This window comes from Pogoniulus pusillus, chromosome 17, assembly GCF_015220805.1.
Source record: "Pogoniulus pusillus isolate bPogPus1 chromosome 17, bPogPus1.pri, whole genome shotgun sequence".
Taxonomy (NCBI): domain Eukaryota; kingdom Metazoa; phylum Chordata; class Aves; order Piciformes; family Lybiidae; genus Pogoniulus; species Pogoniulus pusillus.
In genome coordinates, this window is record NC_087280.1 from 4,585,214 (window position 1) to 4,601,774 (window position 16,561).

General features: G+C 37.9%; 1 protein-coding gene across 3 annotated transcripts in view; it reads left to right on the forward strand.

Annotated features, from left to right (window-relative positions):
- The window catches only part of SCAPER (S-phase cyclin A associated protein in the ER), a 243,491-nt gene that overhangs the window by 119,839 nt on the left and 107,091 nt on the right, over positions 1-16,561 (forward strand). For 2 of the 3 annotated variants that reach the window (XM_064157319.1, XM_064157318.1), the window contains 10 exons: positions 353-469; positions 1,363-1,523; positions 8,589-8,851; positions 9,291-9,509; positions 11,066-11,236; positions 11,707-11,782; positions 12,271-12,388; positions 12,697-12,808; positions 13,288-13,428; positions 15,596-15,751. In XM_064157319.1, coding sequence (XP_064013389.1) covers positions 353-469; positions 1,363-1,523; positions 8,589-8,851; positions 9,291-9,509; positions 11,066-11,236; positions 11,707-11,782; positions 12,271-12,388; positions 12,697-12,808; positions 13,288-13,428; positions 15,596-15,751 — 1,534 coding nt within the window. The remainder of the gene's footprint in view (positions 1-352; positions 470-1,362; positions 1,524-8,588; positions 8,852-9,290; positions 9,510-11,065; positions 11,237-11,706; positions 11,783-12,270; positions 12,389-12,696; positions 12,809-13,287; positions 13,429-15,595; positions 15,752-16,561) is intronic. The other variant, XM_064157320.1, reaches the window with a different exon arrangement.

Below are 16,561 nucleotides of genomic sequence, written 5' to 3' on the forward strand. Positions count from 1 at the left end.
ACACAGAACAAGAAACCACAGGGTACTTTAAATGGTGGTGGCCCTTTATAGATGTCATTATTGTCTCTAGAATTAGAGAATATTTCCAGTCCTACATCTGATCTTTTCCTTTTAATTGCTTCATTTGATATTTGGTCCCACACTGACATTTGAAATAAGTCTTGAGTGTGTGTATCATTTTTGGTATGGGCCTGGCTAGTACAGTTTGGAGTTGGTTTAGAAACAGTTGCTTAAATGTGTGATTAAATTCAGTAATATTCATTAATACTGTATAGCATTTGCTGGTGTTGGTTTTATTTTAAGATGATAGAGGAATAGTTACTGTGATTTTTACTCTGTCCTGAATTTGCAGACCTACTTCATTAGCATGGGAAGTAAAGAAAATGTCTCCAGGACGACATGTGATTCCGAGTCCATCAACAGACAGAATTAATGTGACCTCAAATGCTCGAAGAAGTTTAAATTTTGGGTATGAAATCAGACTGTAAGCTTATTAAAGCTAAAATGAGGATCCATTTAAAGCAGAGTTCATGAATAAACTCTTTTTTTACAGTAATGAATATATAACTTTGCTTTTTATTAAGTCATATATGCAGTTTTTGCATGTGTGGAAGAATAGCATGTGGTCTGTAAAAGAAAATCCTACGAAGGACTTGATTTTTCACTATGTTGTATATTTAATTACTGATCATTTCAGAGATAAGGAGCTAAAATGCAATTCATGTATTTCATGTTATCTGTTTAATATTCCCACTACAGAACAAAGGCCAAACTAAAACTGCCAGTGTTTGCAATGCAGATGGCCAACTGAGTGTGCAAAAGGTCAAAAAGAGAATCTGAAGTGAGATTAGTGTGGTTCTGATGAATAGCAAAACTGATGCTAGTTTAAATACCGAGGATATTATATCCTCCAATAAAGCATCTTGTACTTGTTAAAACAAGAATCGCTGTTTGAAAGCAGTTTGGCAGCAAAGTGCATAAATGCCTGCTTAGAGCAGCCCTATCTGGTACTCTTCAGTTCTGGAGAGCAGCTCTGTGTCCAGTTTAAACCTTTCTCAGGGCCTGTTTTTCAGTTCCTTCAGATTTGTTGGGATCTAGAGCACATACTGTACTGTTTTATAATGTCCGCAGCAGAGATGTAATATTTGGTAAGTACCTCTGAGTACTGAGCTCTCTTAATAGTACATAAGTGTGTTTGGTGGAAAAATTGGTCCAACGCTGCTAGGCCATGTGTAGATGTCTTAATATCTACCTGACAGCATTTGAGAAGGATCTGCTGGGAACACCAGGATTAAAGATGAAATTTCTAATGAGCCACTCTACTGTTTGATTAGACACTAAAGAGCAATGACTTCCCTGCAGGAACCCTGCCGTGACAATTTCTGCAACACGCCTGGCTCCTTCTGGTGTTAGTTGGGCTGACAAAGTAAAAGCCAGTCATGGAACTAAAGCTGCTGTTCCTGAGCTAGCAACAGCACAAACCTGTCTGCCACCTCCAGCACAGAAATCATCACGGAAAAATGGCAAGTCTCTTTTAAGTGGCTTACGTTATTTTCATGAATTATGTTGGGTCAGAGTGTGATGACCTATTTTCAAACCAAACTCAGGTCTGATTTTGCAAAGTACAGCAGTACAGTGTTTAAATATCAAGATAAAACAAGAATGCACACTTATGCTCTAATGGTTATGTTTGAGACAAAATTGTGTCTTAATGTGCAGGTAACATCCACTGTATTTCTAGTAACTCAAATTCGATCTGTTAAAATCTGTTACTTAACACCTGGAGAAATGGAAGGCTGTTGGTCACAGACTGGCAATCTGTCTGATTACAGTTTGGAATGGCTTACAGTATAAAGACTAATACATGTCCAGGAATCTCTCCATAGAGAGCTAAAGATAGTTAATGTGCCCAGGGAGATGGTATTAGAACTGTGCTGAAGTAACAATGGATACCTTTTCTCTGAAAACCAAGAGTTACCACATTCAGTTTTGAATAGTTTATCTAAAGATTCTCCTTGGAGAATGCTTTTTGCAGGGTCTTTAGTTGTAGAAGAGACTTGTTGAGTTGTAAACATAAAAAGCTTTACCACTAAATTTGCTTTACAGTTTTAAGGTCTAATTTCTTTGCACACGCTGGAACCCCAAGATTGTCTTTTGAAGATTTTTTTTGTTTGATTGTTTTTTTTCATGACTTCTTGCAAAGGCAGGGTGTAGAAATAGATATTCTGATTGAAATGGAAAAGAAATATTTATAATATGATATTGGTTTTTAAAGAGAGAATTACTGGAAGAGCATGTGTGATAGTTGCTTGTTCAACCTAGTAGTAATGGAAGTTACGTATAATGGTTTGGAGACTTGTAGTGTGTTATGGAACTAATACATCTCATCCCAGGTGTCTTGCAGTCCAAGCTGAGCAGCATGCAGATCCTTCTACTTAGAAAAGAACAATCTGAGGCGTGCTCTAAAATTAGTTGTTCAAATGGGAATTGATTGGTGCTGTTTGCAGGAGGGAATATCTTGCTGTATATATTTGCAGTGAGCTGATTAGAGAACAGTAGCAGTTTGGCAGAGTTTTCAGCACTGTAACTGAGGATGGAATTTCACTTCTGATTTTTGCCAGTGGTTGAACAAAACACTTTTCTGTTGATTACCACTCGTATTAAAGTCACAGACTCCAAGCTGTTGTAAGAATACTTTCATTAGAGATTCTTGTGTGGGTGTGTGTAGAATTTCCTTAGCTACACGTGGATCTGCACTTCCATGGGGATTACCTGCTTTTAAGAGGCTAAAACAAAAGAGCTTACCTTTTGTTAGTCTTAGGCGTTTAAAGATCTGAAGAATCAGTTTTGTGCTGTGTTCTGTTGGCCATTACCTGCAGCTGGTGAGCGCCAAAGAAGAGCAAAACCACTTAGATCCTGTAAGTGTTCAGTAATTCTCAAAATCAAATGTACTCTACAATTCAGACCTGAAACATTTCATTTTAAGAAATAACAGTCATTTTTTCTAGGGACTTCGTCTGTTCTTAACACTCTCCTAATCTCTGACACTCAGTGTTGAAGAATATCAGTGATTTTCTCGAGGCTAAACTGTAATGTTTTTAACAAATCAAATTCTCTTCAGGAGCACATTTTGCCTTTGTATGGAGCTAGAATCACTCTGGAGAAATCAGATTAACCTTGCTGATTGAAGCACAAGTGAATCTGTGAGGTTTATGCAAAGGGAAGCACAAAGGCTCCTCACATGCATTACTGAAGCAGATGTGAGGCTTCTGTATCATCTGCTCCGCCTGTTCTCTCACAGCTGTTAGGTACATTCAGGCCTTATGGGATGAAGAATTCCTCCTGCCACCCTGTAATGATTTCTTGCCCACCCTAAAAGCTCAGCTGGGATTTACAGTGGCAAGATTTCCCTGAATGTTATCATTAGGTCTCACAATGCGTGATACTCTATCTGTTTCGTGGTTCATGGCATTTCCAAATGTAACTAAATAAATCCTTAGAGAGAGAGGAAGTGCATTATTCTTCTAGATATTTCTTTAAATTAATTTTTTTCTGGATGCATAATTAAATGTGCTTAAATTGTCTTATCTCATTTCCCTCATTAAACTTAGTTACCCTCAATATTTTAACGAATTAAAATAGTAACTTTGTTTGTCCTTCGTGATTGAATGTTTTCTACATAGGAAACATAGTCTCTTCTCATTGTTCAATCAGTTTATGGCAAGGATAAAGATTGGTTTGGTATCAGTGATACACAGATGCATTAGCCTGGCCTGAGATTAATTCTCAAATGCTCATGGTGGGAGCGAGGAAGGTTAGATAAGCTCAGAGTGTGTATTATTGCTGGAGGTAGGTAGTTACCATTAGAGTAACTGGGTTTCGTTATTGTAGAACTTAACAGAAAGGGCAGTCAGGAACATGTAAACTTCTCAGAAATACCACGTTTTCTTTTGTTGTTACCACACTTAAAATTGAGTTTTATTTTTATTACTGGCATTATCTTTCCTGTGTGGTTCATGTCCAAAGTTGGGAGTAGATGTTCTTTGTAACATAGCTGAGACTTCAGGCTTTATGGGACAAAATATCCTCTGAGGTAGCTGTCCTGGATTGAGATCAGGCATGCTGGCACCTGATCTTATGGAAGCATGTGGAGCTTCTGCATATAAGGAACAAATTGCAGTAGTGTCACCACAGACATATTTTTAAGTGGCCATTAATTGTAGTCTGACAGTTGACATCTCTAATTCAAGTCTTTCCTACTAACTCACCATCTCTTGTTGTGGTTGGTAACATACCACCTCCTGCACCACTCCATTTTCTCTGGGGTATTTGTTTTCTTATGTTTTTATTTCATTGTTTTGTTTTTCATGGCTTCTGCCGGTAACTGTTTTGTCTGATTTCCTGTATCTGGATTTGCTTCTGAATTCTGAAGTAATCATGGCTTTCCAAAGCACCTCTCAGATATGGGAACACAACTTCAGAATATTTTTTGAAACATAAAAGGATGAAGTTTAGTAATGAGTAGGGAAGGTCAAATAACCCTTGCTAGTATACTGCTTGCAAGAAAAATTCAAGGAGAGGCATGCATCTCCTGAGGTAGAGCTCTCAGAGTTCTGCACATACTCAGCTTGGTTTGTTTTATTGATGCTGCCAGGAAGGCTGCTTGGCCAGTTCTTCCAGATGGAGTTAGCTTTGAAAGAGTAAGGCTCTGGTGGCTCTGAGGGCCTCAAGATGACAGATGGCTTGTCACTTCCATGTAATACAAGAGCAAGCAGGGACAGGGTAGTTCAGATGAAACTAGAGAATGATCAAGGTAGTCAAATGAATTATTCATTAACAGAACTCTGGGAGTAATCAAGCCCAGTGTGTTCATGTGGAGCATGTGAAGATGGCTGCTAGACTATAGGAAAAGAATTCCAGGTTTAAGGAAAAAAGAAAAGGAAGGGAGGAAGGGTGGTGCCTTGCTGAGTGTAAACTTTGCTCCAGATGAGGGACTGTGGGATCTAATGTCAATATATCAGGTTTGCAAACTTTTTGTTAAAAAGCATGCCTGAAACTGACTGAATGCTAATCTGCTGGGTGAATTAATTAGCTGTCCACAAGAAGTTCCTTTCTCATTTTGTCTGGTGGTATTTCAGCAACCTGAATGCATGCTTGGGTTATTAACTATTTTGTATTTAGAGGATTCACCAAACAGTGTTCTTTCAAACACAGGTATTTCTGTGCTGTTAAAATAATTGGATGAGTCTTGAGTAATAGTTATGAATCTGACAGTGAACAAATGCAAACTAAAAATTGAACACATGTATAGCTTTTAGGAAAAGAGTCATTCTTACTATAAGATTGTATGGCTTTGCTATGCTCTGCATAATTGTATTCTGATTAATGTTATCAGAACGCTAACAATTATGCCACGAAACAAGGCATCATCTAGGCAAGGCTGGCAAGAATTACTGGGGTTTTAAAAACATATTAGTAAAAGGTATTAAAAGGTATTATTACAGTTATAATTAAGATATCTGGTTACCCAGATGTTAGTAAAATTATCTTCGGATAGTAGATAAAAGTTATCTTCTGATGTTTTTTAATGTAGAAAAGATGCCTTTTGTAAGAGCTAACTTCAGTGTTCAGAACAAGTAGAAGTGAAATATTGCAAAAAACTCATTTCACAAATGACAAGCAAAAGGAATCATAACCCCAAAGTCTGCTGCAGTAAAGCAGTGGAGGTTTTTCTGGTTGGTTTCAGCAGCCTTCCAAACAGTCTCTTCATTGTCTGTGTATTGCTTGCCAGAGAGACTTCTTGGCCAAATTTTATCATGAGCTACATACAGCAGAATCTTTGTGGTTCTACCCGCTCCAAAAGTCAGTGGGGTAGGAGCAGCTGTGATAAACCAGAGGCCCAAGCACTCCTTGTTGTCCCACATAATGCAGGGCCATATTCTACATGGGCTGTGTGCCTGCAGCTTTCTGCAGTAAATCTGTTTGTGATTCTTGTGGAATTAAACCCCTGTTCCCTGGACATAAGGTTGTCTCTGAGAGGGTAATAATACCTTTCAATCACTTGGCTTCTGTAGGTAATAATTTTTTTTTCCATATAAAGATGAAGAAATGAAAATAAAGCCAAAGTCTCTTACAGGGATCAAATAGGAAGTCTGTGGTAAAGCAGAAAATATCATCTGTGTATTTTTGACTGCCACTCCCCTCTGTAGTCAGTGGTGCATACTGAAGCATGTGCAATTGCACCTAGGGGGAATGAACATAGAAAGGCTTTTTGCAGAGTTCTGCTGTCTCTGGTTACTGTCAGTGAGATGCAGGGTCTTTCACACAAAGCTCTGGAGTTTTGTTTACTTCCAAACACACTGCAGATTTCCTAGAGTAAGATAGTTTCTATAATGAAATAGCAAATTAATTATCTTTTTGCATCAGTGCTGTTGAGGTTTATGAACAACTCTACAGTTGTGTGAAAACAGCTATTGTGTGAGCTACTCCACTAAGATACATTTCAGTGCAGTCCTGTTAACTTCAGCAGTGACTGACAATTTAAACCAGCCATTGGTCTAGGCTGTTGTGTTTCATCCTGAGATGTGAGGAGAGCCCAGTGGTTAAACGAGCACTTAATGTTTCCAAAATGCTAGTTGCCAAGGGTAGCAAAGTCTGAAAGAGCCATTAGTCCTGGTTGAGGCTGATGTTCAGTTTACTGGTTACTACTGATGTTGAACAGTTTGAGTCCACCTAAAGGGAGTTAGTCCAGTAGGTACAATTGTCTTTTTACCTAAAATAATTTTACTTTTTATTGATGCTTCTGTGACTGTGCCACTGCAGTGCTTTTTAGTGTAGCACTTGTAGTGAAAGTGCTGGTGGCAGAATTTCTGTACTCATTGTAGAGTTGCCAGAAACACTTGCCCTGGAGAGAAATAAAGAAGCAAGGATTTTTGACCATGAAAGTTAATGTTAAGACAGGTCTTCTTTATGTACTGTAAATTACTTTAAAATAAGCTTGTGTGTTCTGAGAAGAAGAAAAACTACTTAGCTGCCTCATCTCCCCGTGGGTGTACTGACCTGCATATAGATGTTACCGGCACTGCGTAAGGGTGGTTCGCTTCTTGTAACCATCATGTGTTGCTACTGAAAGCAGGTGATATTTTTAGAACACTTTTATCTTACTTTTTTTTTTAACCACTTTATGTTTTGCTTTAAAAACCAGAGCTCTAGAAATGCAAGTTTGAAGCCAGTCTTTCAGTTGATAATGTTCAATTCATCATAAAAAGCAAATTGTTCCATTTTGTCACCACTCCGATGTGTTTCAGGTTACATTTTTTGACAACCAAGTTGACTTATGTTTCCTACTGCTCATATTTATGTTAAACTTAAGTATTTGAGCTCTGATGTTTATGCTTGAACTCCAGGACCATCTCTGTTAGTAAAAGCTTTAGAAATATGCAGAGAATTAATTTTGTCATATACATTTTACTCTATTCTAGATGGTTTATTTTCTTTCTAAAGCAGACATTTTATCATTAGTTTTTTGATTCTCTGCTCCTTCAGGTAAAAATGATCTCCCACACCCTTCTCTTGCTTTTATGGGAATGATCCTAAAAATAACTTCTGGCAAAGTGTATTGGAAAATACTGTGCATGATCAGTTCTTACTTTTTTTTGTTGAGCAAATAGACACGAGTGAGTTCACCTTCCACGTTTCTGAATTGTACCATCAGGACATCAAAAAGTCACTTGCAGTCATTTTAAGATGTATGGTAACTTATACTGGTATTAATTGCTGCCTACAAAAATGGGATATCAAGGTGGCTCACATTGGTAATTGTAGGAATCTGATCACACTTAAGACTTGATAACTTAGGCCAACAAAGGGAACTTGGAAGGGTTTTCGGGTAAGTGCCAAGATTGGGTATCTGAAATGTTGATCATCAAGTTGTGTGTAACAGCTGTTTCGTCATCAAAGTAAATCAAAGAAAACTACTCTTCTGTTTTCTCCTTAAATTTGCTGTCCCACTACAACAGGATTTTACTATTTCCTGGAATCCAGAAAAATAAACTTTCCAAAAGCTGACCCAGATTAGCATATTTTTATAATCAGAACAAAACAAATAGAAAAGCTTTTCTGGAAGAGTAGTAAGCCATATTCTGGACAGTAATTTCCACACTAAGACATGCAACTACAACTGCAGAGATTTTGCACTTCCACAGAGCTCCTCTGTCATTACTGTTGCTAGAAAGAGCATGACTCTGGTTGTTTTGTTGGGCTTTACCGTCTTGTGAAACAGCAACATAGGCATGAAAAGGTTAAGTAGCCATTGCTGGTTTTCACATGGTTTTGTGCATGAGTAGCTAAGCTGCTGTTGAGCTAACACAAGTGGTTCCATGAAGAGAGTTGTTCAGTGTTTGTGAATCTGATAGAGCTCCCTGCAGTAAAAAGCTTTGCTAAAGTATATTTTGTTGATTTTTTAAGAATTGATTTTTAGAGAGAACATTTTTAATCGCTCACCTTGTATAGTTATGGAGTAAAGTAGTTGTTTAGGATACTTTTTACGTCTCTCTTTCTCAGAGTGAGGTGTTGTATTTTTTGTATAGATCGAAAGGATGCAGAGGGCTGGGAAACAGTTCAACGTGGAAGGCCTGTTCGATCTCGATCCACAGCTTTGGCAACAAAAACTTCTGTAGCTGCAGAATCCCTGAAGTCTAAAGGTGACAGTGACAAAGAAAATTTCATTTCACCACCCTCAGAGGCTAAGCATGAGACTTTGCTCACTGACAGTGGTGCAGCCAAAGGCACACAGCTTGTACAGAAAGGTCCTTTACACCAATCTGAAGGTCCTCCTACTGAAAGGACTCAGGTCAGTACAATTTTAAACTCTTTTCTAACCTTAAACCTTGAAACTTTTTTATTTTCGAGCATTTCCTGAAGGTAATGTTGTTTAAAGCTTTTACTGACTAACCATATTGGAAAGAGGTATAAAAATGATGACATCAGTTACGTTTGTGGAAATGCATTAAACTGGCAAGTTAAAAGTCCTAAGATGAACCATGTATTTTACAATGCTGCAGGCAGGTTTCCTTTGTTTCTGCAAAAACTCATCCTTAGGCACAGCTTGTAAATAGAAGATTACTGGTAGAAAGATATGCACAGTTATGAGCAACTCAGATGTGTGTGGATTTATTTGTATCACTCACTGTAAGGTTGCCAGGTGCTTTGTTAAAGTCCTTTTGACTCTAGTGACTTCAAAATAAATCAGTATGCTACGTTTTGTTAATTTTGCAAATGCCTCTGGTTAGTTCACAGCACACATCTCAGAAGACAATGAGAGTCCTGGCATGCCACTGCAGGAAGAGTCCTTACAGACGGTGTCTGAGATGCCTCCAGTTCTCACAAATACTGACTGTACTTCAAAAACTCGGCAGATAAATGAAGCTTCTTCCCTGATCACTGATACTGTAGACCAGCATCAAACAGAAAAAGCTGAAACTGAAATGGATCCCTCAGATATTTCAAATGTGAGTGCTGCCAGATTGGTAAGAAATCACGTCAGATTTCTGAGTAAATCATAAGTATAAGCCTTAATTTTCTCATTCTTTGTTGCACAACATTTATTGTTAGCCTACTGTGGAAAAGTCAACAAGGTACTTACTGTATTAAAAATAATTTGATGTACAGATACCTTTCATAATACAACTTAATTCCAGTACAGTTTCTGAACTAAAACTGCAAAGATATAAATACATTTGGAATAGAGATTTCTACTTCTGTTATTCTATCTTTTATATTTACTCTTGCCATAATTTTTCATTTCCTTCCACTATCAATCATTTTAAGTCAAACTGTCATTAAATTCTTTCTCCATTGCTAATTATTCAAACTGGAAACATATGGGAGAGCAAAATTCTGTTAGAAACCTCTGCTTTTTAAGACTAGCTGGGCTGCCCTCTTGGGTCTTCCTGTACAGCTAGTAATTTGGATGAAAGCCATTCTTAAGCAGCAAATGTGAAGTCAGTATTCTGTTTTTTATGTGGCTTCCCCCAAAGAGCGTCTTTTCTTGCCCACAGGGTTCAAGGTGTGTCTACCTGACTGAGGTTCACTTGAGTGGAGAATTGCAGCAATGCTATGTGAAATCCAGCTTGTGCTTTCAGATTGTGTTGAGTTTTGTTGTTGTTGTTTTGGTTTACTGTTTGGTTGGTTTTGATGGATGTTTCTTTTCTTTCCTAGAAACTAGATTGTAGTTCTGATCTGCAAAAGTTTTTCCTGTAAATTCTTTTTCCTTTAATACTTGTACAAACAACTCTGTCTAGGTAATTTCTGCGTCAAATACCTGTTCTTAGAGTCAATTTGTAGCATCTTGTCCACTAACGTTGTTCCAGATTCTTGATTCAGTTATTAACACTTTAAGATGCTGACAATTTGGTGGGATCTGTGTCTCTTGAGAGCATTTAACTACTCCTGATCAGATTGCTTTGAACAGTGATTTGTGTATTGTGGCCCATTGTTTGGTAGCCAGAGTGGAAATAAACCACTTGATACTGGACAATAGAGAAGAAAAAGACATCATGTTCAGACTTACATTCTTATTTAACTACCTTGTCGTTCCTGCTGAAAGAGGAGCACAGCCCGAGATTGTGTTGCATTAACTGTGGTAAAGTTTCCAGCTACAGTTCATCTGCAGATGCATTTTCGTCTTTAAATAAGACTTTAGGGTGGAATTTCTCTTCTGCGGACAGCAGCAGAGTGTGCCATTACTATTTCAGAGGATGCTTAGCCTCTAAGATGAGGGATTTGACAGAATAATTGGAGAAGAAATGTCTTTGCTGCTTTTAATGACAGTGCTGGTGTAATACATTTTGGAATGATGTTAATGACAGTAAATTTAATCAGTCTTTCATGCAGCTATTAAATGAGTTAATAGTTCACAGCAATTTTAGCGAGGTTTATATTTCAGTTACCTTCACAAAATACAGCCGTAAAGGAACTGCAACTGACATAATCCATATTAACTATTTTGAATCCACTTTTTTGTGCTTGCTACTCACAGTGCTGGTTTTTCTCATGTTTCCATCAGTCTATGGCAGAAGTCCTTGCTAAGAAGGAAGAGCTAGCAGACCGCCTGGAAAAGGCAAATGAAGAAGCCATTGCCAGTGCTATTGCAGAAGAGGAGCAGTTAACAAGAGAGATTGAAGCAGAGGAGAACAATGACATTAATATTGAGACCGACAATGACAGCGATTTCTCTGTGAGTGTTCAACTGTTTCTGAAGTATTCAACCTCAGGTGGTCTTTGATGTCAGCAGAGTATGAGTACAGAATTTGGAAGTGCTTGGTTTTGCATTGCTGTCACCTATATTAGGGACAAATAAAGTAAATAGAGTCGCGTACTACCGTACTGTCTGAAGTATGTTTAGTTTTACTAAACTGAGAAGTACAGTGCTGACAACTGGTACAAAGTCCTCTGATGTTGCAGTCATTATCCTTCTATATGTGTAATTGGGAGAACTGGGACTTCTTTCCATTGCTACCATGCTGGAGCTACTCCAGGTGAAGCAGAAGTCCTCATTTCTACTGTCAGAAAAAGCAGGAGCAGTGTGTGTCTTTGAGATGGTTAGTTCAGTTTGGGTGCATTGCTGAACCTGAGTTGTCTTTGCTTAACATGTACACTGCCACTCAGGGTGTGTTTTTTTACTGTCTGGATCTCACTACATTACAGGCTAATATGGGCAATGGAAGCATATCTTTCTGTGGTATGTCTATGGACTGGAATGATGTTCTGGCAGATTATGAAGGTAAATTCTCTTATGTTACTGTGCTTGTGTGGAAATGCTCAGTTTACTTATGGCTTTTTAAGGCTTCAAAAGACCCCCCAGCACCTAAATATTTTCCCAAGCTACGTTTTATGTTATTTCCTTGGGAAAGGTGGAAATGTGTGTTCAAATTATTTATGTGTTTCTTTATTCTTGAGCTCACTTCTTAATCTCTCTATTAGAATTTTAAAATCTACTACTCATTTTTATCTTAACACCTTGAAGCAAGCTTAGAAGAACTAATTTCTAGCAGGTGGTGAGAAAGTTACTAAGTCTCCTTCCTTCAGTTTGGATAAAAGTGTAATAAAATCAATAAGCACTGAAAATGCACATGGATTTCAGTCTGTGTTTACACCTTACCTAGACTCAAGCCATTTAAGAGAGAACGTCAAGAGAAACTAAGCCTCATTAACTCCACTTCTACGACAATGCGTTTAAATTACCTAAATCATTGTGGTCTTTGTGTGCAGCTAGGGAGTCGTGGCGCCAGAGCAATTCTTGGGGAGACAGAGTGGAAGAAGAGCCTGCACGTCCACCTGGCCATGGAATACACATGCATGAGAAACTGTCGTCGCCGTCACGCAAAAGGTGTTAGAACTCTCACCTGTCTAGAAACAAGCAACCAAATTCATGACTGCAGGAAGTTGTTCAGAGATCTAGGTTCTTTAAATCTGTGGGTGGAAAGCATTACAGAAATGAATATATAGTTTCATGGTGAGCTAGGCTTGTGCTAGATTGTCTAGGAAATAAAGATTTGAAGACTCTAAGAGCAAGGTTTGCATGTAGGGGAAATAATTACACTCCAGTTGTAATCAAAAATGACATAGAAGTGTTTGCAACACTGTCAGTTAATGTTGTCTGTCTCACTTCTTCTCTGCTTTGTTTTTTATTACAAGAACAATAGCAGAATCCAAAAAGAAACATGAAGAGAAACAAATGAAAGCTCAACAATTGAGAGAAAAGTTGCGTGAAGAAAAGACGCTAAAGCTTCAAAAATTAATGGAGAGGGTAAGCTTCCTGTAAGACAAAGGAGCCAGTCAGCTGCCTTTCAGAAAAGCTGCTTTTGAGACGGTCTAGAAATGGTAGAGTTGAAAGTAGCAGTAAAATGAGATTTTTCTGTGAGCCTGAGTTCGCAGAGTTTTCACAGGTGACTTGTGCATCACAGATAAATTAAAGAGAGCATTACTTCAGATTGTAAGCTTCTGTGAGAGTGTTGCTGATATATTGTTCTGACTGAGGTTCTGGGTGGAGGGGTTGTGACAAAAGTAGGAGTGCTTTGTGTGTGTCCAATGTGAATGCTAAAGCTGAACAAACTGACACAGTTAGCAAATCATTGTACCTGGAGTTAAACTTCATGCAGGCTTTGCGTGGGGCAGCATAATGTTTTATTACTGTGAATGAAGCTTCAAGTTGTAGAAAATTCTGAGGAAAATGCAGGCCTCAATCTCAGTTACTGTGTTAACAGTAGATTTACTCATTCTGTGTAGGAGAAGGATGTACGGAAGTGGAAAGAAGAATTGTTGGATCAAAGACGCAGGATGATGGAGGAGAAATTACTCCATGCGGAATTTAAACGTGAAGTGCAGCTACAAGCCATTGTCAAAAAAGCACAAGAGGAAGAAGCTAAGGTAAGTTATTTTGCTTTAAAGGGAAACTATTGAATAGCTGTGTTTGTATATGTTTTGTAATTCAGAGTGCTCACGAGCAGCTTGTGAAAGATGGCACAAGTTAGATATAAAAGTGTTTGAACCGTGAAGCAGGTAAGTGCTGACCTGTAAACAGGATAATAATTCTATAATACTAATTTAAAATGAATTAGCTGTTAACTAGGCTTCACAGTGAGTTGCACTGGAGGAACAGGTGAGCTGAAATAAAGACCTTTTATTCCCCTCAGAGAGAACAGCAGCATTTTCAGCTGTATCATGTAGTGCTCCTGGAAGGAGTGGAAGATCTAATTATCAATTCTCTGCTTCGTAGTGTGTAGAATGATAAATGGAAAAAGCTCATTGCTTGTTCTCCTTTGTTAAACATTCATTCTAGGCCCAGCGTTCTGTGTCCTTCATCAATAGTTCTCTTGCTGTGTTTTGTACCACTGAGTGCTAAACAGTTGACAATCAATAGAAACATACAGGTAGCATATGGTAATGAATGTAAAACAAGTATGTTTTTCAGTGTTTTTCTGACTGAAATCCATGATTTCATAGACAAGCACTAGATGAATGCTGTCACAGCACAACAAAAATCAAATATTTTTTTGAAAAGACTGCTTTTCCAAACCCCCTTTTTCTGTAATGAGCATGTGTCCCAGGTGTGACTGGTGCAGCTGTTTATTCTTACCATGTAAGATAAGCGCAACAAAACTGATTGAGCTTTTTTACTTAGTTGCTGTTTCTGTCTCTTGGATTAAAGTGCTTTCTAGGTTACCTAATTAAGTCTAACACACCTTCATTATTATTTCATTACACTGTTGTAACTTCTGTAATCGTATTAACTGAATCACAGTTGCCATAATTCCCCAGCTAAGCAGATGTTTCAAGTATTGTGTTTAAATGTGCAAGAGCTGCTGCCTCTTGAGGTTCTTGTGTTCTGGAAACAAAGGTTAATTGGGCTGGAAGGCTTTGGAGAAATAGCTGCTGAGTAGTCTGCAGACCATGGTAACTGTTGCTGCCCAGTTGGTTATCTAAATTCCCAGTGCTTACTTGTTTATTGAACTGTGAAATCCATTCTGTAGATGCATTCTAGTCAGTAAACAGAGCAACAGATATTATCCCACTACCCTTTACATGATCAGTTACCTGTCCATGGATGTTTTCTTTACTCATTTCTTTTGGGGATTCATGACAGCGAATGGACTTGGAGTACAGAAATAGAATTTGGAATTGAATCACGGGTTTGCATATGATTTATTGCTGATAAATTCTGTGATAACTTGGGTTCTAAGATTTTGATTGTCTGAAATCAGCATTAAGATAAGTAAGTTTGATGTTTCCTGTCCATATCAGTTCCCAAACCATTTCTATTTAAAAGCTTAAAGCTCAAAACAGCTTTGGTGAGCAACTTTGTAGCAAGGACAAAATTATTACCTTTGTGAAGCTAGGTAGCAGAAAAGCATTTTGTTTGGTGTTTCAGGTATAGACATGAAAATACTTCTAGTCTTTCCATATTCTTTTGTTACTTTATTCTTGTACATTGCAGTGTCCTGTGGTTGAAAAAACTGGTATATATGCTTGTAAAATAGGCTATACTTACAAGAAATATTGGAACTTTGGGTTTTTTTCTTTTTTTTAGTGTTTAGCAGCCACATATTTATAGTTAGATCAGAAAACCTATTGGATTGTTCTAGCAGTTATGTATTTACTGATTTATCCAGCTAGGTCTTAGCATTCCATGCTGTGAATGAGAGGATAGACTAACAAAGCCTTTTGCTGAGAAGACTGGAAAGATCTTCCTGGTACTTACCCAAAGTTTCTTGGTTTTCTGCTACATTTCCATTTTTCTTTTTTATGTTCCAGTCTTTTTATATTCCATTCCATATTTGCATTCTATTTCTTTTGTTGTATTTCATTAGTTCTTTGTATTTCATCCAAAACCAAACAAAACAGCTAAACAAAACAAAAAACCCCATCAAACCCCTGAACTTTTCTTCTCAGCTTGGTAGTTTTCCAACCTGTTCTGGAGAAGTGTCCCTCCTGTTTAGCAATCAAACGGATAGTTAACAAACAGATGGAGCTCCCCAAGAAGGAAACTGATGTCAGATTCTCAAATCTTCTCTTTATACTTTGTGATTATTTGCAGGTAAATGAAATAGCATTTATAAACACCTTGGAAGCTCAGAACAAGCGCCATGATGTGCTGAATAAGCTAAAAGAGTATGAACAGCGCTTAAATGAGCTGCAGGAAGAACGTCAACGACGGCAGGAGGAGAAACAAGCACGTGATGAAGCTGTCCAGGTATAATGTGTCTGTAGCTGCAGAGGAGCAGGGAATGAGCTGATGACTTATTTTGGCTGTGTGGTCTGCATTGCTTTCTATTTTGCCTCATTTTTTCAGTTTTAGAAATGTTCTCTCAATACAGATTTCTCTTTTAAAGTGTTTCAGCAGTGAGGGGGAGAAAGGCGAGTCTCAAAGCCTTTATACCAGAGATAGTATTTGTAAAGCAGTGTCTGAGAATGCAGAGCCTTCTGCTAACTATGAAAATATTCATCATTGCAGCAGGTTTTGGGTCGTGGTAGTGAAATCTCATAGTCTGCTGAAAGGAAGATAATTTATTTGCTAAGGTAGTGATGTGCTGTTACAGGGATGGACTTAGTGGAAAGGAGTCTGTTTTCAAAATGTGTTTAAATATCTGGGTTTTATTTATTCTGTCATACAAAACAGACTTTATTTTTCAGTAAGATAAGAATTGGAAGAACACGTTAAAAGTCCAGTTCTCCCAAGACTTTCAGCAAACCAAAAAACCACATTTGCTTTTAGTAAAACTCAGTCTGCTCATAAATGTCCACCTCAAATATGAGGTTTTAAACTTGCTTTGTTTGCACACTTGTTGCTGCTAGAAGCGGAGCCATTCTGTCAGAAAAGTTTGCAATAGCACATATAGTAAAAATTGAGTAGTAAGAGAGAAATGATAGATTATAGTGCATGCACAAAGGTTGTCAGTGTCCATTTTGTTTTGTCACATCATTCAGGGACTTCCAGAACCAAAGCGTAAGTGTTAATATTCCGTGGAAGGCTATGGTATTTCTTCATTGCTTCTATCTTGCA